This window comes from Euleptes europaea, chromosome 2 (genome assembly GCF_029931775.1).
Source record: "Euleptes europaea isolate rEulEur1 chromosome 2, rEulEur1.hap1, whole genome shotgun sequence".
Lineage (NCBI taxonomy): Eukaryota > Metazoa > Chordata > Lepidosauria > Squamata > Sphaerodactylidae > Euleptes > Euleptes europaea.
Window position 1 is genome coordinate 68,017,745 of NC_079313.1, and position 22,460 is coordinate 68,040,204.

The 22,460-nt window shown below is 44.4% G+C and overlaps 1 protein-coding gene and 1 non-coding gene across 2 annotated transcripts in view; both read left to right on the forward strand.

The window, feature by feature from the left end:
- Positions 1-21,801, forward strand: part of C8B (complement C8 beta chain) — a 46,894-nt gene extending 25,093 nt beyond the window's left edge. The window contains exons 7-12 of the mRNA XM_056845195.1: positions 650-890; positions 11,567-11,695; positions 13,413-13,576; positions 15,831-15,984; positions 17,292-17,360; positions 21,650-21,801. Coding sequence (XP_056701173.1) covers positions 650-890; positions 11,567-11,695; positions 13,413-13,576; positions 15,831-15,984; positions 17,292-17,360; positions 21,650-21,801 — 909 coding nt within the window. The remainder of the gene's footprint in view (positions 1-649; positions 891-11,566; positions 11,696-13,412; positions 13,577-15,830; positions 15,985-17,291; positions 17,361-21,649) is intronic.
- Positions 15,417-15,488, forward strand: TRNAP-GGG (transfer RNA proline (anticodon GGG)). The gene has a single exon. It is a non-coding gene; the product is annotated as a tRNA-Pro (tRNA).
- Positions 21,802-22,460: the final 659 nt, after the last annotated feature.

Sequence of the window (22,460 nt, forward strand, 5' to 3'; positions counted from 1 at the left end):
AGGAGGGCAATGAAGATGGTGAGAGGTCTGGAGACCAAGTACTATGAGGAAAGGTTGAAGGAGCTGGGTATGTTTAGCCTGAAGAGAAGAATACTGAGAGGATGGTGCCGAGTTGTTTTCTGTTGCCCCAGAAGGTCGGACAAGAAACAACGGGTTGAAATTAAATCAAAAGAGTTTCCATCTAGACATTAGGAAGAATTTTCTATCAGAGCGGTTCCTCAGTGGAACAGGCTTCCTCAGGAGGTGGTAAGCTCTCCTTCTCTGATTCTATGACTTTAAGCAGATGATGAGAGGGAGACCATCTTGGCCATCTTCTGGGCATGGAGTAAGGGTCACTGGGGCTGTGGGGGGTAGTTGTGAATTTCCTGCATTGTGCAGGGGGTTGGACTAGATGACCATGGTGGTCCCTTCCAACTCTATGATTCTATGATTCTATGATTCCATTTTGTGCAAGTATCGGTATTTGCATATTACAGCACATTGTGGCTTGATACCAAGCCTTCAATTACTCTTTGGTCATAACAAGATGTATTCATGTCCATCACAAACAGAGGTTTGGCAAGGTATTTGAAGACAATCAATATATAAAGCTATGCTAGAGTACTTTGGAATAACTTCTTACTGTTTGGTGCTTTTGCTTTTCATGCAGTCTAGCAAATTTATCAATGCACGTTCTGAGTTGGAAGTCGCCCAGTATAAACTGAAGACTCAAAATTTGATGCTTCACTATGAGTTCTTCCAGAGACTTCGTCGCTTGCCTTTGGAGTATAGCTATGGGGAATATCGCGATCTCTACAGAGACTATGGAACACATTATATCATTGAAGCAACCCTTGGTGGCACTTATGAATATACTTTGATCATGAATAGTGACGAGCTTCAGAAGGCAGGTGCGTTGGCAGAGGTGGCTACCTAGGTACCAATGATCTTGAGCTGAGGTGGAACAATGTTTCTTGTTGGGTATTTAACTGGGTGAACTCTTTGCCTGCACTTGATATCTAACAAGGTACCATATTTGAGGAAGCAATAGATAGTTGGCTGTTATTTTCCACTTCTCCAAGGATTGTGGTCCTTTTGAATTATCTGAATGTTGGCTGTTATTAGATCTTGCAAAGACATGATAATATGAAGCTGACTTCTACTGAATCAGACCCTTGGTCCATCAAAGTCAGTATTGTCTACACAGACCAGCAGCGGCTCTCCAGGGTCTCCGGTAAAGGTCTTTCATATCACCTACTTGCCTAGTCCCTTTCACTGGAGATGCCGAGGACGGAACCTGGGACTTTCTCCATGCCAAGCAGTTGCTCTACCACTGAGCCACAGGGAACGTGATCTCAGGGCGTGCATTAAAGCACACAGGCCTGTGGAATTCCGTAAACACCATCTCAAATTAAACCACCACCGTGTTGGCTTCAATGCCACAAAATATCATGAGAGCCTCAGTCCATCAAAGTCGGGACTGTCTACTCAGACTGGCAGCTGCTCTGCAGGGTCTCAGGTCAAAGATTTTCACATCAACTACCACTTGATCCTTTTAACTGGATATGCCAGTGATCAAACCTGGGACCTTCTGCATGCCAGGAAGAGGCTGTACCACTGAGCCACAGCCCCTCCCCTCACTGAGCAGTGCTGTTCCTCTGGCCCCAGCTACACCCCCCTCCCCCCCCCCCCCGGTGCCACCCACAGAGCTCATAATTGTTATGTTGGTCGAACTTATTTTTTGCTTGTGGCACATATTTTCTAAGACTTTAACAACATCTAGTTCTCTGGGTTAGCATGGTCAGCACTTTCTAAATTATTAATTGTACACAATACAATTAATGCCTACCACCTTTGACTCCCTCAGTTTAACAGATCAAGTTATCATTCACACAAAGGATGAATCACGGCAGCCATTTTATGTTTAGCTGAATGACACCTTTTGGGGTCTAACTACTTTTACACCGAGACATATTAACTTGTATTTTAAGAAAGAAGCTAGAATCTTTCATGGGTTAAAGTACATTGGGAAAGCTAAATTAATACATTGCAACCAATCTCAAGGGACAAAAAATATATTCCTGAGAGCTTTCTTTTCCCTGTATGAACCCCTCTCAGCACCGAAGAATAAATAATATATTTTTAAAGGTCGCACCATCAAGAGAAATAAGGTCACCTACACAAAGTCTTGTTTTCTTAGTGATGGCAGCTCCTGATTGTGTGTGTGTGTGTGGGGGGGGGGATCTTCTCTAGAGAGCAACTTGCCATAACCACATCATTGATTTTTTTAGAAGCCTAGTTAAAAGCTTTTTATTTTGCCAGAATTGACTGTCTGGTTTTTTATATTGCTTCCTGGTATGGGTTATATGTTTGATTGTCTTATAGTATGTTTTGTTAATGTATATTGACATACAATGGAAGTTTGGTTATGAAAGAATGAATGAGTTATGTAGGATGATGTTATGGAGCTATGTGGTTTATTTGGATAAGAAGGTATACAAACTGTTTATAATATTTCATTCATTGTTTCTGTGCAGTGCATATTGCCTATTTGTGTAACTGAAGATTCTGAATCTTTTATCTTTTACAACAAACTTAAAAACATTTATCTGCTGCAGTCATGTGATTAACAGTGCCATGCACAGCAGAATCACACCCTTTAAGCCCATTGACATTGTTGACTTAGAAAAGTATGACTCTGCTTCGGATGGCACTGTAACAGCACTAGCTGTGCACAGTTTATTCCAGTCCAAACTGATTTCAGTGGACTTTTAGAATAGGAATGTTGCAAAGTTCTGGTGAACATGTTTGATAGATGTGATCTCTCATGATCACTCGTGAACTGAACCTCCTATCAGTTTGCCCTGTCCACCATCCAGCTGAAAAAGCTGGTGAAAAGTTTTGCATTTTTGCAGGAGCTGTGGAGGTTGAATTTAATTTCCTTGCCTTCTGGGGGCTTTTGCCTCTGTCCAGTAGGGAAGAGTGTCATACTTACACAGGGTTGCCAACCTCCAGGTACTAGCTGGAGATCTCCTTCTATTACAACTGATCTCCAGCCGATAGAGATCAGTTCACCTGGAGAAAATGGCCTCTTTGGCAATTGGACTGCATGGCATTGAAGTCCCTCCCCTCCCAAAACCCCGCCCTCCTCAGGCTCCGTCCCAAAAATCTCCAGGTATTTCCCAACCCCGGAGCTGGCAACCCTATTCTTACATGAATGTAAGTTCTTTTTAATGCAGTGTTACTACTGGCTAACTGTTCATATGACTGGCTGCTGAATAGTGTGCAGCAACAATGGGTCTGAGGGGGAAGGGGGGGGAGTAGGACTCCCATCAGGGCGTGTCAGAATGCACATGTATGAAGCGCTGCCAGTTGCACTGTATTACTCTACGGATATGTGAAAAGTATCCCAGCAAACAGTCTCGACTGTTCACAAAAAGTGAAACCAATTGATAAAAATAAATTGTCCTCCTGTTTGTGACTGGCAAACAGACCACAAGCTGAACCTGCATGTGTTTGAGCACCCCTTATTTAGACTGGAGTAATTCTGGGGCTAAATTCTTCTCTGGGTATTCTAGTACTTAAATTCCTTCCTTCCTTCCTTCCTTCCTTCCTTCCTTCCTTCCTTCCTTCCTTCCTTCCTTCCTTCCTTCCTTCCTTCCTTCCTTCCTTCCTCCCCCCCCCCTGTTTTTTATTTGTAATCATCTAAATTTTAGAACTGTTAAGAAGCAGTAAATAATTTACTGGGATGACTCGCCTGACATTGCTCTTGCTGTTTGATTGATAGCGCTTTCACAAGGACTAGTGTTTGTTGTGTAGAACAAAGAGAGCTTTGATACATTAATCAATAGCTCCAGTCTCTTGTTTACCCATTGGCAAAAGGAGGTTGACTGTTTACAGAAGGACTTACTAGATTTAAGAAGGAAAGGCAACAGCTGGCAACTCAAGTTGGTTAAAAGTGCAGTATACAAGAGAGGAGAGATACATCAGCTTCTATCTTTAGGTGTGGATTTAATAGTATCCCCAAACTGTGAATCAGGTCCTTCATCATGTAGAGTACAACCATGTTCATGGGCATAACAACTACAAATAAAAGTGCTTTAGAAATAATAAATATGATTATTGAGCCAAACCTGAGCACTTTTATGTCCCCATTTATTTCAACAGGGGAGTTATATGATCTGATCTCTGCAGTTGATGGGACTTTCAAGTGATTAAATTGGGCTGAATATGCCCAGTAATTATGAAAGCCATGCTTAGACATAAGGTTGCCAACCTCCAGGTGGGGCCTGGAGATCTGGAATTACAACAACTGTCCAGGCTACAGATATCAGTTCCCCTGGAGAAAAAGACAGCTGGGGGGGTTGGTGTGGAGTCTATGGCATTATATTCCACTGAGGTCTCTCCCCACCCTAAACCTTCCCCAGGCTCCATCCCCAAATCTCGAGGAATTTTCAAACTAGAAGCAAATTATTTCAATGAAAGCTGTATCCTTATATCAGCCCACAAACATGATCATTGATATGCAGCCAAAGTGAACAGTTTCTTCTGTAGAACATGTGGAAAAGGAACAAAGGGAGGTGTAAGAAAAGCTGTGTACTTGATGCATGCTAACCTACATCCCACATTATGGTCAAACTGTAAATTAGAAGACAATGATATTTCTAAATAACCTTTACAGTTTACCAAGGTAAACAATGCATTGTGGAATCCTGAGAAAGCCACTGGTTCTTCTTCAAAATACTTAGTAAGTTATTCTCTCCCCCGCCCCCAAGTAATTTTTCCAACGGTGCTTCTGCATAAGTGGAAGGCATTTGCACCCAATGTCAGGCTGCTATCTCGGTTTCGTTATTGCCTCTGTCTCTGTGCTGTATTGTCTGCCCCCCAAGGTCGCATGCCTAAGCCTAAGCCTGGGAACTCAGCTCCTGGGAAACTGTATTCCTGCGTGTAATCTCCCGCCTTTCCTGCCTTATAATATCTCCCAGCTAGTGAGCCTTTCATAGCTGTCATTTTATTCGTTTGCACTGTATGCCTATTTGATCAGTAAAATCCACCTGTTTGGACTCTATACGACTTTGTGGTGATTTCTGGTTCTGTGGGCCAAGGGCTGACATTATGACAGCTATCCCACATCTTCACCATTCTCCTAGCCAGGCTGGAGCCCAGGGGGGTTCGCCTGCCACTTGGATGGGAGCTGTGCAGCTCTCCAGGTGATTTACTACCCTGGAGCCCTTCTCAGAGGACCCTACTCTGTTACAGGACTTAATTGCTGAACTTTTCCGGACGAACCGAGAGGTTTGCCGCTTGAGGGGACTGGTACACGCGCAGTGGCAATCTCTTACAGGACGTCTCTGGATGTTAACATCGGAGGATACTGATGCTCGTTTAGATCTTCAGGACTTGGATCAATTACTGGACGATGCCCGATTGGCGACTGAGGATTTACAAATATTAACTGGACTTCTGGATAATCTTATTTCTCGACAAACTCTTTCTACCATGGCGGGAGCCCCACCGGAGGGTTTTTCCCTGATCCCGGATGCGGCCAGCTGCCAGGCTGAGGCCAAGCGAGTCGCTATTAGCACCGCTCTTCTCCTTGTGGAATGTACAAAAGACACCCCGGTAGCCACCTTGGCTCAAGTTTTGACCCCGACGTTTGGAGCCGAGGCATCCGCACTGGCGGTTCGAGTACAACCTCTGCTGGGCGGGGAACCTGACCCCATACTCTTGCTCCTCGAGACAGAACTTTTGCCACGCATTACGGCAGAGGCTGCCCTAAGACTTGAGAACGCCAAAGTTCTTGCGGATCAGCAAGCCGCCGAAGCGGCTAGGGTCGCAAGAGAGAGAGAGGCGGCGGAAGCAGCCAGGGCGGCTGCAGCAAGGAATCAGGCGAACGTGGACACGCGCCCCAAGGACTATGTACTGGGACTATCAGGTCTCACCTTTTCCCCGGCGTTTGTCCCGTCGCGTACGACCCAACGCGCACGCCGTTTGGCTGACCGACGTCGAGACTCAGATGAGTCTGAAGACGAGGATTTATATGGGGATAGCTCTCAATGGGCCACGAGCTTCCGAACCAGTAAGCCTCATCTTACTGGGGGCCCAAGTGAGGAGGTTCATCTTTTACGAGCCCAGAATCGGGAGCTCTCCGACCGTGTGGATCAACTCCAAGAAGTAATGGAACTTATGCTTCACGAGAACAGGCAATTACAACAAACCCTGATAGCTCAGAGACAGCCCGTTCCGATACCGGGTCAGGCGGTACCCGTACAACCACCCGCTAATGTGCCTGCTCCACCCTTACCTCCTGGAGCTCCTGTTGCTCCTCCGCTCCGACCACCCGTGCAACCACCTGCTAATGTGCCTGCTCCACCCTTGCCTCCTGGAGCTCCTGTTGCTCCTCCGCCCGGACCACCCGTGCAACCGGGTCAGCCCGCGCCCGGCCCTTGGAAGCAACTCAAATTGAGGACTACGTATGACGGATCTCTTGAGACTTTGCCTTGTTTCTTGCATCAAGTGGACAGTTATATGCGAGAACAAGGTCAACTTTTCCCCACGGAAGATAGCCGGGTGCGGTACGTAGCTTCCCTCCTGACAGGCAAAGCGGCTGACTGGATGGTCCTCCAGTTTGACACCCGCTCTCGTGCGATTCGTTCCCTCAACAACTTCATGACTGCCCTGAGAAGGAGGTTTGAAGACCCCTTCCTGGGAGAAAGAGCCAAAACGGAACTTTTACAATTAAAACAAGGCTCTGCTACAGTTCGGGAATTTGCCGATGAATTTCAGCGACTGGCAAGTAAAATTGTAGGTTGGCCCGAGACCACCCTAATCCATCATTTCAGGGAAGCCTTGCATCCTGACATTCTGAACTGGTCTTACATGCGGGGCGATCCCGATACCCTCGAAGGCTGGATCCTATTAGCCGAGGAAGTGGAAAGCCGCCGCCGCTTTATTTCTCTCGTCCGTCAAAAGCACAAGGAGAAGGGCACCCAAAAGCCTCAACCCAAGGCACCACTGCTCGTCCCACGAAATCCCTCACGTCCGCTCCAGGAACGTGAAGTCCGATTTCAGAGGGGTGCCTGTCTTACATGCGGAGAAATGGGCCACTTTGCAGCCGTTTGCCCACGCCGCCAGGAATTATTTCGTCCCAGCACGACAACCCGCGCCCGAGGTCGTCCACCACGCAGAGGCACCGCGGCCACCCGCAGCGCAGCTCCGGGAAGGCCCACACCCTCTGCACTCCATGCCGGGGACCCAGCCTCCCTGCCTGCTTCCAACGACCCCGCCGGGTCTCGGATTACAAGTGCCCCATTGGGGGACAGCTTTCCCTCTTCGGATGAGGAAAACCCTTGGATTTCTCCAGCCTTAAACCTGGAATCTCCCCTCGACTTGTCAAAAAACGGCTCCGGTCTGTGGTGAATGGAGCATCTCCACAGACCTCTCAGGATCTTCCTATCAAACCGAATGCTCCTACCAAAATCAAAGAAGTGGACTCCACCGTCTACGTAGATGCAGTTTTACAACAACTTAACGGAGGTCCACAAATCCCCGTCAAAGCACTAATTGACTCCGGTTGCTGTCGCACTCTCATAAGCGAAGCCACGTTTGCTGCCCTCAGAGCCGACTCAGAGGCTTTACCCGCCCCCGTCCAATTTGCTCAAATGGACGGGAGCCAATTCCAGGGGGGTCCAGTTGATCATCGCACCATAGGGGTGGCAATGGGAATTGGTTCCCACTGGGAACAAATAGACTTCACTATAGCCCCTATCCGATTTGAAGTGGTCTTGGGAATTAACTGGATTAAAGGACATAGTCCCAGTATTGATTGGGAAACAGACACTATTTCTTTCGCTAGTCCCACCTGCGACCAGCATCGGCAAAACTTTGCTCTGCCATTTCCGCCCGTTCCAGCGTTAACCTCTACTGCCCCAGTACCACCGGCTCTACCCGCTGTATACCGGGACTTTGAAGATGTCTTCGACCTTAAGGAATGTGATGCCTTACCCCCCCACCGGGCCTCAGACTGTGCGATTGAAGTAGTAAAGGACTGCACATTAACCAAAAGTAAGATTTACCCTATGAGCGCTTCCGAGCGCACTGTCCTCCGGGACTTTTTGGACAAAAACCTCGCCAGAGGGTTCATTCGCCCTTCGAATGCCCCAAACTCGGCCCCCGCGTTTTTCGTCCGGAAAAAAGAGGGCGACCTTCGCCTGTGCATTGACTTCAGAAAGCTCAATGCGGTTACCCAGACCAACGCCTATCCTATCCCATTAATATCGGATATTTTGGGACAATTACAGGAAGGCCGTGTGTTCTCTAAATTAGACTTGGTGGAAGCCTACTACCGAGTCCGTATCCGCGAAGGAGATGAACACCTCACTGCCTTCTCTAGCTGTTTCGGAATGTATGAATTCCTTGTAATGCCGTTCGGATTAAAAGGGGCCCCGGGGGTCTTCATGCAACTCATCAATGAAATCCTACATGACCTTCTATATCGTGGGGTGGTGGTCTACTTAGATGACATTCTCATTTATTCGAAAACTATGGACGAGCATGTGACTCTGGTCAGAGAAGTTCTACAACGCCTGCGTAACCATCAACTGTTCGCTAAACTAGCTAAGTGTGAATTTCACCAAAGCAAACTCACGTTTTTGGGATACATCATCTCCCACCAAGGTCTTCGCATGGACCCCGCCAAAGTCCAAGCCGTCCTCGATTGGACTCCCCCCACCAACCGTAAGCAAGTACAGCAATTTCTGGGATTTGCAAACTTCTATCGGGGATTCATCCCTAACTTCGCCCAAGTGGCTCTACCCATTACGGACCTGCTGAAAACTAAAGGAAAAGTAAGCTCGGCTGCCTTGCCCTCCGCAAAGATCCTATGGACTGAGCAATGCCAAGCCGCCTTTCTGGCCCTCAAACGCCTCTTCACTTCGGAGCCGGTGCTACGGCACCCAGACCCAAATCAAATGTTCATTGTGCAAGTCGATGCTTCCGATGTAGCCATGGGAGGGGCTCTCCTCCAGCAAGGACCGGACGGTCTTCTTCACCCTTGCGCTTACTTTTCAAAAAAATTTGCGCACGCTCAATTAAACTGGCCCATCTGGGAGAAAGAGGCCTCTGCAGTTCATCATGCACTGACTTTATGGCGGCAATTCTTGGAAGGGTCTAAAATACCCTTTGAAGTTTGGACCGATCACAAAAATCTAGCTGCCCTCACGGGGTCCCATAAGCTATCGGCGAAACAACAACGGTGGGCGGAGTTCTTTGCTCAGTTCCGTTTCACCCTGAAGCACGTCCCTGGGAAGCAGAACGTTCTCGCGGATGCCCTCTCCCGTTTACCACAATATCCGGTAAAACTCGAAAGACCCACCAACTCTCTATTCACCCCTATGCAACGTGGGGCCCTACCTATGCTGGCTGTGCAAACCCGATCCCAGCATCAACACACCTCGCAAGCTCCGCCAGCCCAACCGGCTGCCCAGCCGCCACCGCAACAGACCGGAGTTCCCGCCCCTCCTACCCCTCCGACCGCTCAGCCGCCTGCAGTCTGCGCGCCGCCACACGTAAGCACTAGCCCTATAACTATTTCTCAGATCTCCAAAACCGACGGGGGGGCTCCCTCCAAACTCCCCATCTCCGAATCCTTTTTAACTGTCCTTCGGGACCAGTGCCTTTTAGAACGTTCCGCTCATACCCTACCTCCTGGTGTTTTGGAACAAGGGGGGTCCTGGTACAAAGACTCAAAATTGTATGTACCCAAAGCTCTCCGGAAGGACGTTTTACATTTAGCTCATGGAGCCAAAACAGCTGGGCACTTTGGGTTTCTGAAGACCCTTCACTTATTGCGCAGACAGTTCTGGTGGGGGGGAATGCGTTCCGACATTGACTCCTTCATCCGCAGCTGTCCCGTTTGTGCCGCTGCGAAACGATCGCAGGGCAAACCCCCGGGTCTGCTACAACCTCTTGAAACGCCCAGCAAACCTTGGGAAGTGATCGCTATGGACTTCATGACTGATCTCCCTCTCAGTGGGGGTAAAACTGTGTTGTGGGTTGTTACTGATTTGTTTTCTAAGCAAATACATTTGATTCCATGTGCAGGGATCCCCTCTGCTCAGAAACTAGCCCGCCTCTTCGTGACGCATATATTTCGTTTACATTCGTTTCCGCGTAAAATAATTTGTGACCGCGGAAGTGGTTTCGTTTCTAAGTTTTGGAAAGCTTTCCTCAAGTTGGTGGGGGTGGAACAGGGATTGTCTAGTGCATACCATCCTCAAACTGATGGTCAAACTGAACGTGTCAATGCTGTACTCGAATGTTATTTGCGTTGTTATGTTAACTACCACCAGGATAACTGGGTGGAACTGCTACCTTTAGCAGAATATGCCTACAATAATGCCATGCATCAATCCACAGGTTTTAGCCCGTTTTTTGCTGTGTATGGACAAGATTTCAGTCCCATCGTTCCTACAGATGCTGTAGAGGGGGAGGGGAACCCCGACATTGCCTCCTGGGCACACGCCCTCCGTACCACTTGGCCCTGGCTCGTTAGCAACCTCGACCGGGCCAAACGTAAATACAAAGCGCAAGCTGACAAACATCGCTCCCCCGGGGGTGATCTGCAAGTGGGTGCTTTGGTTTACCTTTCCACCAAAAACCTCCGGTCCACCCAACCGTGCCATAAACTCAGCGCCAAATTCATTGGCCCTTTCCCCATTACTCGGGTCATAAACCCTGTCACAGTGGAACTGGCTCTCCCCAAATCTTTGAGGCGTGTGCATCCTGTTTTCCACATAAGCCTCCTCAAACCCCATGTTGCTTCTCCACGGTGGCATCCGGACCCACCGCCTGCGCAACCCATCATGGTGGGGGGGGAAGAACACTTCGAAGTCTCCAAGATCCTTGACTCCCGTATTCACCATGGTACTCTCCAGTATCTAGTTCGTTGGAAACATTTCCCCCCTGCCTATGACGAATGGGTGCGCGCACGAGATGTCTCCGCCCCCGACCTCATTGACGCCTTTCACATTGCTTACCCGAACAAGCCAGCCCCCTTGCGAACTGGGAGGGGGCCTTGAGGGGAGCAGAATGTCAGGCTGCTATCTCGGTTTCGTTATTGCCTCTGTCTCTGTGCTGTATTGTCTGCCCCCCAAGGTCGCATGCCTAAGCCTAAGCCTGGGAACTCAGCTCCTGGGAAACTGTATTCCTGCGTGTAATCTCCCGCCTTTCCTGCCTTATAATATCTCCCAGCTAGTGAGCCTTTCATAGCTGTCATTTTATTCGTTTGCACTGTATGCCTATTTGATCAGTAAAATCCACCTGTTTGGACTCTATACGACTTTGTGGTGATTTCTGGTTCTGTGGGCCAAGGGCTGACACCCATCCAGGTAGGATCTCTGGTTTTCCGTACTCTTTGTGGTCCCCTCCAGAAAATCAGGGGATCCTGCAGAGCAGCTTTTGAGTGCAGAAGGGGCTACAGCTGAGGCTAATTGGCACCATTCTTTTCATGCAAGCGGATGTGCTCTTTAAGAACTTTGGACCCAAGACCGGATTTTCTTTTAATACAGATTTTGCTCTTATTTTAAAGGGTACACTTTAGATGATGTCCAGTCCTGTACACAGAAGGGCGTTAAGGTTGGTGGAGCTATTAAAAGTGTTTATGTATCAGTAGGAGTATCCTTTGGAGGCTGTGGAGCCATTTTAACGGAAATTGGAGGTAAGCATATAACTATCATGTCATGCAGAAAAATTCTTAGCATTTGGTTTAATTCTGTTGATTACAATGCTTGTTTCATAAAGATTTTTTTCTCTGAGATTGATTTTAAATGCATAAAGTGTAACAGTACAATGATGCTTCTTGGAGTGATGAAATTTACAAATGTGCACTCTCCTAATTCAGGTGTAAAATAACAATGAACTGCTGTCATTAGTCTTCCCGGCTTCCAGCTGCACTGGCGACTGGCCACCACTCACCCAGCCAGTGGGAGGAAATTCCTGGCCAAAAGTGGGGGGGGGGCATTATTGGTGGCCCTGGTGCGAGGATGGCACATCTGGCATGACCAGGAAGTGATGTCATCACACTGGATGCCGCTCTAATATTCACCCCAAACTCTCTGATACAGTGTCACCCTTGGCACAACAACGTCACTTCTGGGTAACGTCAAAAATGATGTCACGGCACCTTGGATGCCGATTGCCCCCCCCCAAGCTGTAAATTCCTGCCTTCCCCATCTCCCACCCTAGCTGTCATTGTCAGCAGGGCTTATAGCAAGTAGAAGCATTTTCATATATGGGATTTAAATTATCTTTGAGTCTCAATTCCACTGTTTATGTTAATACCCAATGGTTGTTAATGTGTGAGTAGAATTTAACATTCTGGACTGTGCAAGTTTAACAGTTGTTTTTCAAAGCCAATTAAAGAAAGTGGACTGGGTGTGAAAAAACCTAAAATATTGCACAGCACAGAATAGTATACATAGGAAACCTCTGAAGTTAACTGTTTTCCACTGCTGCTCAGAAAACATCAAGATTTATTTTTCCTGAATATTTCATCTTATTGTTTGTTATTATACAAGGAAACTTCCCTAGAAAAACAATTCTAAAAATAAAGGCTACTTTTGCTTATCAACAAGGCCTTTCAATATGATCTACAGAATGCCTAATATGAAATAAACACTGATGCACTAAGAGTTGGTTCTCCTAGGCATGAACATGATGTCCAATGACATTTGGTAGCCTAAGGGGGCCGGGGCTAGCCAGAGCAGTTACTATCCCCCCATGCCTATGATACTAATGGTTTTTGAGCCAGTTCTCAGTTACTTTTAGTTAAATGTGTAAACTGAGTGATTCCATTGAAAAGCATGGCATTTGAAATGATGTGAATAGATATCAAAGTCCTGCCTGAAGTTTGAGCATAAGAGTAGCCATGCTAGATCAGAATAATGGCCCATCTTGTCAATCATCGTGTTTCCATTCTGTTTCCAGTAGTGGTTGATCAGATTCTACAGTGAAGCCCACAGGCTCAGCCTGCCAACAACAGCCCTCACCTGCTGGCTGCTTTCCAGTATCTGGCGATCACAGGCATTCGGCCTCTGAACCCAGAAGTTCTGTTCAGCTATCATGGCTGATGGCCAACAGTAGACCTACCCTCCATAAATCTGCCCAACTTCTTTTAAAACCAATCATCACCACATCTCACGGCAGTGAATTCAACAAAAAATTCACACACTCTGATCCCCATCCTCTCCCTTTTTTAGCCGTTACAAATCCACCCAAGGACATATCCTCTTATCCCATGATTAAGTTTACTCAGAACCATCTTGTTAAAAGCCTTTGAATCTACGATGGCCCCTTTCCCCCATAGAAATCGCAAAAGGATGTACCCGCATGTGTGAACCAGTCATTGAGTAAATGTCTTGGTAACCTCACTATAGATAGCAAGTCTGAAAAGAAATTTGTGGAGGACTTCGTAGCCCTTGTTCGCGGAGGTGCGAGTGAACATATCGCCGCCCTTGCTAACAAAGACCTGCCAACATCGGAACTGATGCAAGAATGGGGAGATGCTGTTCAGTACAACCCTGAAATCATCCGGATGAAGGTTGCATAAAGAAATAATACCATATTCAGTTGTATTAGCAAACAGAAGAATGTTAACTGATAAACTTTCAGAACACGACTTTTACGTATTCACATTGAGTTTGTAAAAAATTGATGGAAGGAAGATGGAAGAATCCCTGATTAGCTGACTGAAAGCTAGAGAACCTGATATATTAAATTTTCACATTTGCTTTTTACATTTTTATTTGAGGAGGGCTGGTGATCACATGTGAAGCCAGAAATCAGTTTATGAATTTCTAATTTGAAATCCTGCCCTGCTTATAATTAAATATCTGACCATAGCATTTATTAAGAAAATACAGATCATGAATTTCATTTTTAACTCTAAATGCTCAAAAAGCTCACCCACTTTGGATTCTTGCTCTAAATGCCATAGTGAAATAGGTATAATTTTTATTGGTGGGGTTCTATATAATAAAAGGAATTAGCTGGCATGTTTTGGAAAGCAACCATTGTAGTTTTTTTTTTAATTTGGGGCAAAAGTGAGGTTTTACCGAGTAAACATATTATGTTAAAAATTATCCAGACACATTATCCAAACATTATACAAATCTCAAAGCACTGTAAACTGCTGCTGCTAGAAATGTATCTGATGGCACTTGGTGTATGACTACTATAAATGAGCTCCCTCTCATAGTTTATGCCCTGTAAGTATGCTGCAGCCCCTAGGATGTATTGTTAATACGTTTAATTGGTGGCCACAAAGGGCATATACTTGTTCAATGTAAATGCAATCGAAGGAAGTAGGCGGAGGCAATTATGGTTTTGTGCAATAGGGCTCTGTTGGGATTATTCCTCAGCTGAGATATGAAAGAGAAAACTTTAAGAAAGCGACATCATTTACAGCAATTTGTACAATTGAATATTCAACCTGTGGCAAGAGTTGCTTTGTCTGATTAGGAATTTGCTGTCCTGACATGTGTGACTTGGCTCCAACTTTCCCTCTTGGAGGGAGAGAGTGAGGGAACTAGGAAGATTCCTGTTTCAGTCCCAAGGGCTTCACAATTTTTGATTCAGGAGTAATTCAGACAAACCAATGAGGTGACAAAAAAAAGGTAAAGGTAGTCCCCTGTGCAAGCACCGGGGCATTCCTGATCCATGGGGTGATGTTACATCCCGACGTTTACTAGGCAGACTCTCTTTACAGGGTGGTTTGCCGCTGCCTTCCCTAGTCATGACAAAACCTATGTTTATTTGTTCTAAACATGGCTGTGACCTTGCACAAGCAAGTTGGGTCAATACAGATTACCATTCCTGATCCACCCACGTTTAAAACTTCCCCTAGGAACTGGTGAACTGCATTCTTCACAGAGACTCTCAGCACACGCCACCAGCAATTCCTGCAGCTCAGTGATTACTCAAAGGTTTGGTGCTGATGATATGCCAAGTCCTGGTTTATTCTTTTCATGGAAGAGGAAAAGAGTTCTCATACATGTTTAGACTTACATGTAGACTACTCATGTCCACCACAGGGCAATGTGGGAATCTGTTCTCAATCTAGTCACAGGTTACAACGTTGTTTTCATCACTACTGTCTTTAGGGATGTTTCTATTTACTATTAACCTTTGGCACTACCCTACTTTGACCTTCATTTAGTTCTTATTCCAGTTCTAATTTATTTATCTGGTGCTTCAGAATGCATTGCACAGGATTTGGGGGGTGAGGCTTGGTCTCTGTTTTCAGAGCACCCAAGCCCATCTTTTCCAAATCGACTCACTGCCTTTGTAGAGAACAGAGAACAGGAAGCTGTGCATAGGCAGCAATACCCATGAAGAAGACAAAGAAATACAGTTGCTTAAAACCTATGCCATACTGGGGAGGGGCTGTGGCTCAGTGGTAGAGCATCTGCTTGGGATGCAGCAGGTCCCAGGTTCAATCCCTGGCATCTCCAGTTAAAGGAACCAGGAAAGTAGGTGATGTAAAAGACCTCCGCCTGAGACCCTGGAGAGCCGCTGCTAGTTTGAGTAGACAATACTGACTTTGATGGACTAAGGGTCTGATTCAGTATAAGGCAGCTTCATGTGTTCATGTGTACGATATTTTGCAAATGTGGGGAGAGTCAGCTTCCCATGCTTCAACATTTCACTGAATCATCCAAGTGTGAGCAGGGAAACCTTCCTTTGCTTCACAGGATAAAAATGGAAGATGTAGCCTGAACTGCCTTACTGAGAAATGCTTGCATTTTACACAGGGCATATTACCATAATTTTGACTCCTCTCTTCCCTCCTGTAGGTGAAGCCTCTTTATGAATTAGTGACTGCAACCAGCTTTGCAAATGCAAATACTCTGACGCAAAATATGAGGAGGGCCCTAGAAGAGTTCCAACAGGAAACCAGCACCTGTCATTGTGCTCCATGCCAGGGCAATGGGACCCCCATTTTGAAAGGTGAGAGCTGTCCTCTCTTTTTTCTTGTCCTGTCTCCATGAACAAAGGAGGGTGTGACGTTCTCTCTGAATCTCTTCATTAGTTTTTCTGATTCATTCCATTAAATATGATAAATAAAATATAATAAGATGTTAGCACCATTCAAATGCCACTATTGTTTCATGGGTAATGGAGCAAGATAAGGCACTACACCTCTTTAGCAAGTAGAATGTAATCTTTGTCATTTACATGTAAGACGGCTTTCCCAACTCAATTATGCATAAAACACAAAACTGCAATCTGCTCAAAATCTCTTTCGGAAATAGCTTTGCTAAGCTTAGCAAGATGACTAGCTGTCTGGCCATTAATTAGTGTTTCTCCCAGTTCTTAGAAGAACTGTGAATTATCCCAGTTCTTAGAAGATGAAATAACCATCTGCAACTGCTCGAGATTGTTACCCTTAGTATTGCCAGAGAGTCTTCACTGGGTGGTTTCTCTTATTACCATTTTGGGCAGCCTGGCCTATGAAGGGGGAACCAATTGTATGTAAAAACAAAATGTGCAGCCTACAAGGCAGCTTGACACAGACTGTTGCAGTGCATTCCTGAGAATCTTGATGCATTCCATCCTATGCTTGTGGCACACTCTAGTTGGGATGGCCATAGGCCGTATTAAGCTGTTACATATATAATAGATGGTATCTAAAGACAGAATTTTGGGACCCTTCCACAATCTTACATTTCTAATAAATTTGTAAAGTCACTTCTACCAAAGCCATCATTATTTGAAGGGGTTAAGCTTTATACAGACCACTGATGAAAGAAAAATATCCATTTGATGTCTGAAACACGCTAAATTGACCGTATCATAATAATGGGCTTACAGACCCAACGAGACCCCAGTAGATACAAATTTGTTTTGAAAAATATCTGCAATGTACATAAAAGTTGGATGCAAGGAAACAAAAATAGCACATACATGTAAAAAAAAAAAGTTTGGTTTACACATGGGAGGAGTGACAACCAAACAGGAATAATGGGGATGAAATAAGAGGGAAGAGAAATTTGAAATCACTCTTAGCATTTGTCTTCTAGGGAGAATGTAGCCCTACATAGCGGGGGGGGGGGGTGACTCCGTAGCCCTACATAGTGTAGGTGTGTGTGTGTGTGACCAGTACAGTTCTGGAACTAATTCCTTGCCCTCCCCCGCATGATGTTATTTTGCTTTTGGCCAGAAGACTGAAATCTTTTCAGCTATTCCTTAATTGTAGTTTTCTGCATGTTAGGATGGGTTCAAATATGGTTCTCTCTGTCTACTGTGCTTTCCAGGGACTCGCTGTGAATGTGAATGTCCCCTAGGACACCGGGGCGCTGCCTGTGAGATCACACAAAGGACAGGTAAGAGAAATTAGGGAACAAAGCAAATACAATCCCAAGAAAAACAACTTAATGTTTCAGTTTTCATCCACTCTTCTTTCCTCCTTTGTCTAAAAATTGTTGTCAAAATAAACCAGTTCTAGAAAGTGCTCTTGGAGAAATTCACATTGTCCTCTCACTGCTTCATTCTCATGCTCTGCTACACTTCAACATTTGCTACACAAATCCTGGCCTCTCCTGGAATGCATGAAAAGGGACATATGCTGGACCTTGTTTTCTGCACCAAGCAGCTTGCTGGTAATCTGATTAGGAAATATGTAGAGATTTTGGGGGGTGGAGCCTGAGTATGGTGGGGTTTAGGGAGGGGAGAGACTTCAATGAGGTATAATGCCATAGAGCCCACCTTCCAAAGTGGCCATTTTCTCCAGGGGAACTGATCTCAATTGCCTGGAGATCAGTTGTAATAGCAGGAGATCTCCAGCCACTATCTGGAGGTTAAGCAACCAAAATAAACACCTCTGTACTACTACCACAGGTAAGGAACTAAGTACAGGAAAGGCTGATGATATTCAATCAATCAATCACAAGTTTACAAAAACAAGGTGTATTAAGTGCAGTGAATGACATACAACACACAAATCTATATAGAATCCTATGTTAGCTGCAACAAATCTTCATAAAAGAGCATTATGGTCGGTGGGCTTTTTGTAAGACCTCACGCTCAGGCCATTAGAAGCATTACGGTAGACTACAGTATCAAGGAAGGGCAGCTGATGTTTATCCGTCAGACCTGTAAAACTAATTGTCAAAAGTGTATTAAGCCAATTTAAAAATAAATCAAAATCCAAATCAGGTGTCAAAAAAAAAATCATGTCATCAATATATCTCCTATATCCAGTGATATTATTATGATAAGGATTATTATTGTATATATGATTTCGCTCGAACTCAGCCATAAAAATATTGGCAATAGTGGGTGCAAAAGCCGAACCCATAGCTATGCAGTATTTCTGTAAATAAATTTGTTCTTCAAACCGGGAAAAAATATTATTGAAAGAAACCTCAAGTAATTGGAGCAAAAAGTCGGTAGGTGGATTTTTATCTATTCTAGACTCTAGTAGATTCTTAATGATGTTCAAAGTTTCATTTAGTGGCACATTGGTGTATAGTGCCGTTATGTCAATGGTGGCAATGATGCATACAAATTGGCTTTGACTGTAAGTAATGTACTATCTTGCTATTCATTATGAAATGTGTACCTATAAGGAAATTAAGTTATAAAAAGTTATAAATGGATTTTTGCATACAGAAACGGGGCTGAGGAAGAACAGAAACGATCATCCCCTTGCTACTCTTCTATGAAGATTTGTTGCAGTTCATTGTTGGATACTTGTACCTGTATGGGACTGTTTATACCAAATTCCTTCGCCATTCTTCTATGAAGATTACTCATAGTGGAACTTTTGAGACTTGTACCCTTTAGGACTGTTAACATAGGATTGTATATAGATTTGTTGTATGTCATTCACTGCACTTAATACACCTTGTTTTTGTAAACTTGTGATTGATTGATTGAATATCATCAGCCTTTCCTGTACTTAGTTCACTATTTGGAGGTTGGCAGCTTTAGACATGGTTGAGCTTGCTGCCTCCTCCCTGCAGGGGAAGTGGACAGATTCGGATGTTCCGCCCTCAGAGATTAATGGGTCCTGCTAGTTTCCAGGCAGCTCTGGGGGATTTTGAGAGCCTCCTTGGTGACTCTGTGGAGACCCTGGAATGATGGGCTGATTGGGGCCATAAACAGAATTCTTACTTGGAGTCCTCTTGCACACTCTGTGAGGCACCCAGCTCCTTGGTCCACCGGGCAGCTGGGCAACATGAAGCAGATTGGAAGATGTTCACTTCTTAAGGTGGCCTATCAGGCAGGAACTAGAGCTCAGACCTTTTCCATCATGACTCCAGCTCTGTGGAAGGGGCTCCCTGAAGAAGTGAGAGGAGCCTCCTCCTTGGAGATCTTCAGGAGGTGGTGCCAGGTGCTTGCCAGGGCATTCAAGGGGGTTTGAACAGCAGGCATCTTTTTTTTGGGGGGGGGAGGAATTTTGGGCTTGTTGTTTTATCTGTGGTTTTAGCTGGGAGTGTTTTAACTATTATTGTAAACGGACGTGAACCAAGAGGAAAGGCGGGATATAAATGTTTTAATAAACAACACGTAAAATAAATGTGTATTAGTAATCTGTTTGGCCACCCTGTTTCTTCCTGCTGTCAAACCTTTCTCTCGGGATTGAGAGGTTTATTTTATGCATATCTACTTTGAAAGTAACTTCCACTGAGTTCAGCGGGGTGCACTCTCAAGTAAGCATGCTTGTGATGGAGCTATGAGTTTATAATTCAGGCAGTAGCTTAGAGGAGCCTTCTAAAGAATGGGAACTGCTTTATTATAACGATGTTCCATGTTCTGGTGAAATGCCAGCATCTTGTTGGGACAGTTACATTCTTACAACCATTGTTTGGGAACAACAAAAGGAACCAATCTCACTGAGGGTAAACCATGAAGAGATGGGTCCTGGGTTGGTCAAGAGAAAGGTGGGCATAGAAATAATGTAAACAATTTTTTAAAAAAACTGAAGTCTCTCACTGGGCTCATTGGAAGATTTTATATCCATGGAATCATTTCTCTGGTCATGCAGGCAGCACAGGGACTTCACTGTCTTCTTTTCCCTGCTGTATCCCCCATTCCCCCTGAAATGCTGACCCTGGAATTAAGCCCCTCCCTCCCCAGTGATGAGCATAATATGGATGTCTGTAATGGAAGGGAAGATTGGATGAAAATCCCCTCCATCACTGATCTTTGCACTGACTGAAAATAGTGTATGATCGAATCCACTGATTCAAGCCTAAGAAAAATGTTACCCTACTGAGATGTTTCAGGGCTTCATGAGCCTGTGTGGACTATTCTACAGATATTTAGATATCCTTACCCCTACACCTGTATGCAGCCTCAAGAATTTCACTTTGGAGTTTCTTTCCAAAGAAATATCAATACATTTTAGATTTCCTTTTAAAAACCCATATTTTCCTTTGTATTTTGTATCTGACACTATGATGTTTCTAATTCCCTTATTTACGGGCTTTCCTGTTACTGTATGATATACAAATGGAAACTCTTGGCTAAGATATTCCACTTCCAATGGCTGAAGTCATTACATAAGATTAGTCCTTCTCAGGATCCCAATGGAATTCATTTCACACATGTAATATTTTCATACATTGCCGTTGAATGTTGCCCTCTTTTTTACAGTCATTAATCCAGATTTCAGTTAAAACTTGCCTTTCCTGTTTAACACAATTGGAAACAGTGGGTTGTTTCCAGTGTCACATTTGTTATGACCTATTGAGTTAAACAATGCATTTGTTTAAAATAGTTAATTGAGTCTAACAGTCCAATTGACAGAGTTGCTGTACCTGGAAAACGTGGTAGGGCATATGTACAGACACCAAAGTATGATGCAATGCCATTTTGTAGTGAAAATTAGGAAAGCAATCTAACCCATCAGCATCTAAGTCAAAATATTTAACTTTCCCTTCTTCTGATAAGAAATCTATTTGGATTACCATTTTTGAGGTGAAGAGACAAAGTCACTATGCAATAACATTCTTTTATTTTCATGTAGAGGAATAACAGCATCAGGGACTGATATCATTGGGTAGCTGTAGGCCTACTGACACTAGGACTGACCTACTATTACAATGGTATCAGGTTGTTCCCTTGCTCTCTGGGAGATGTTGAGTGATTTCTCATTTCCAGTGAAAGGTACCTGAGGAAGCAGTAATGTACAACCCTTTTGCAATTCTCTTAGTGCTGCTGGGGCTTGAAGAAGCATGGATGAACACTCATCCAGGAGGGAAAAGTGTGTGCATGTGCACAGGAGACTGGGCACTAGAGATAATATTTGTCCAGAGCTGACAAATCTGGACCAGTCCGTCAAAGCACATCCATGCATTGAATTGTCAAGTCACATCTTGGAACATATTTTTAAACTAAAAATGACCTTCCAAAAGTTACAAGAATCAGTTCTAAGTCAGGGTAGTTATAATAATTTATCCTTCCAGCTGCTAAATTAATCTCTCCAACACCTGGCACATGCAGAGTAATCATTAAGCCTAGAAGGGTGTGACATGTTTAAGAATGTCTAAAGGAGGCTGTAACAGAAGGGAATCATATAAAGCAAGACTGAACTTGGCTCACTGTTTACCTATAAAGATTCTTTCATATGACTATGGCAAAACTGTTCTTTATGTCATCATTCTAGATGTTGCTGTAGATGGGATATGGAGTTGTTGGTCCAGCTGGTCAGCATGTTCTGGAGGACAGCGGAGAAGAAGTCGGGAATGTAACAATCCTAGTGCACAAAATGGTGGCAACCCCTGCTCAGGTCTAAATGTGGAAACTGTCAGTTGTTAATGGGCAAAGCAGTTATTTGAAAAGAAGCAAACCAATGTCCAATTTTTTATTGTTACTATGTCTTAATAATATCATATAATAGAATGTTATTATACTGGTCAGGAATTTGGATACACTTATTCTAAAACCAACTTCCCTGTTATATTTAGTTGCTCTAAAGACTCTTTAAATGACTATGGCCTGATTTAAAAAAAAACCCTCTAATATATATATATATATATATATATATATATATATATATATATATATATATATATATATATATATATATATATATATATATATGGATTCCCTCAATGGCAAGGTTTTCCACTGGAGTTCAATGGACTGAGTGGACACGCAGCTCAGCTGTTCCATCACATTGTATGAGCAGCGTTGTCCATTGAAGTAAATGAGGAAGCCTTTTTGTGTCAGAACTGCGTGTTTATACGTGAGTTAACATGAGCCTTTGGATAAGGTGTCGATCTGCTGGCAACTATTAGTCTGTCAATATGAATGAATTCAGAAAACACATCAGATATCTGTCACTGATAGTATTTTGCATTCTATGATAATCTGCAGTTCTAACAATCGAAAATGTACACCTTTTCATATGGTTACATTTTTAAAAATCTAGTATATAATTTAGCTGTTGTATGACTTTGCGGAATTGTATGTAA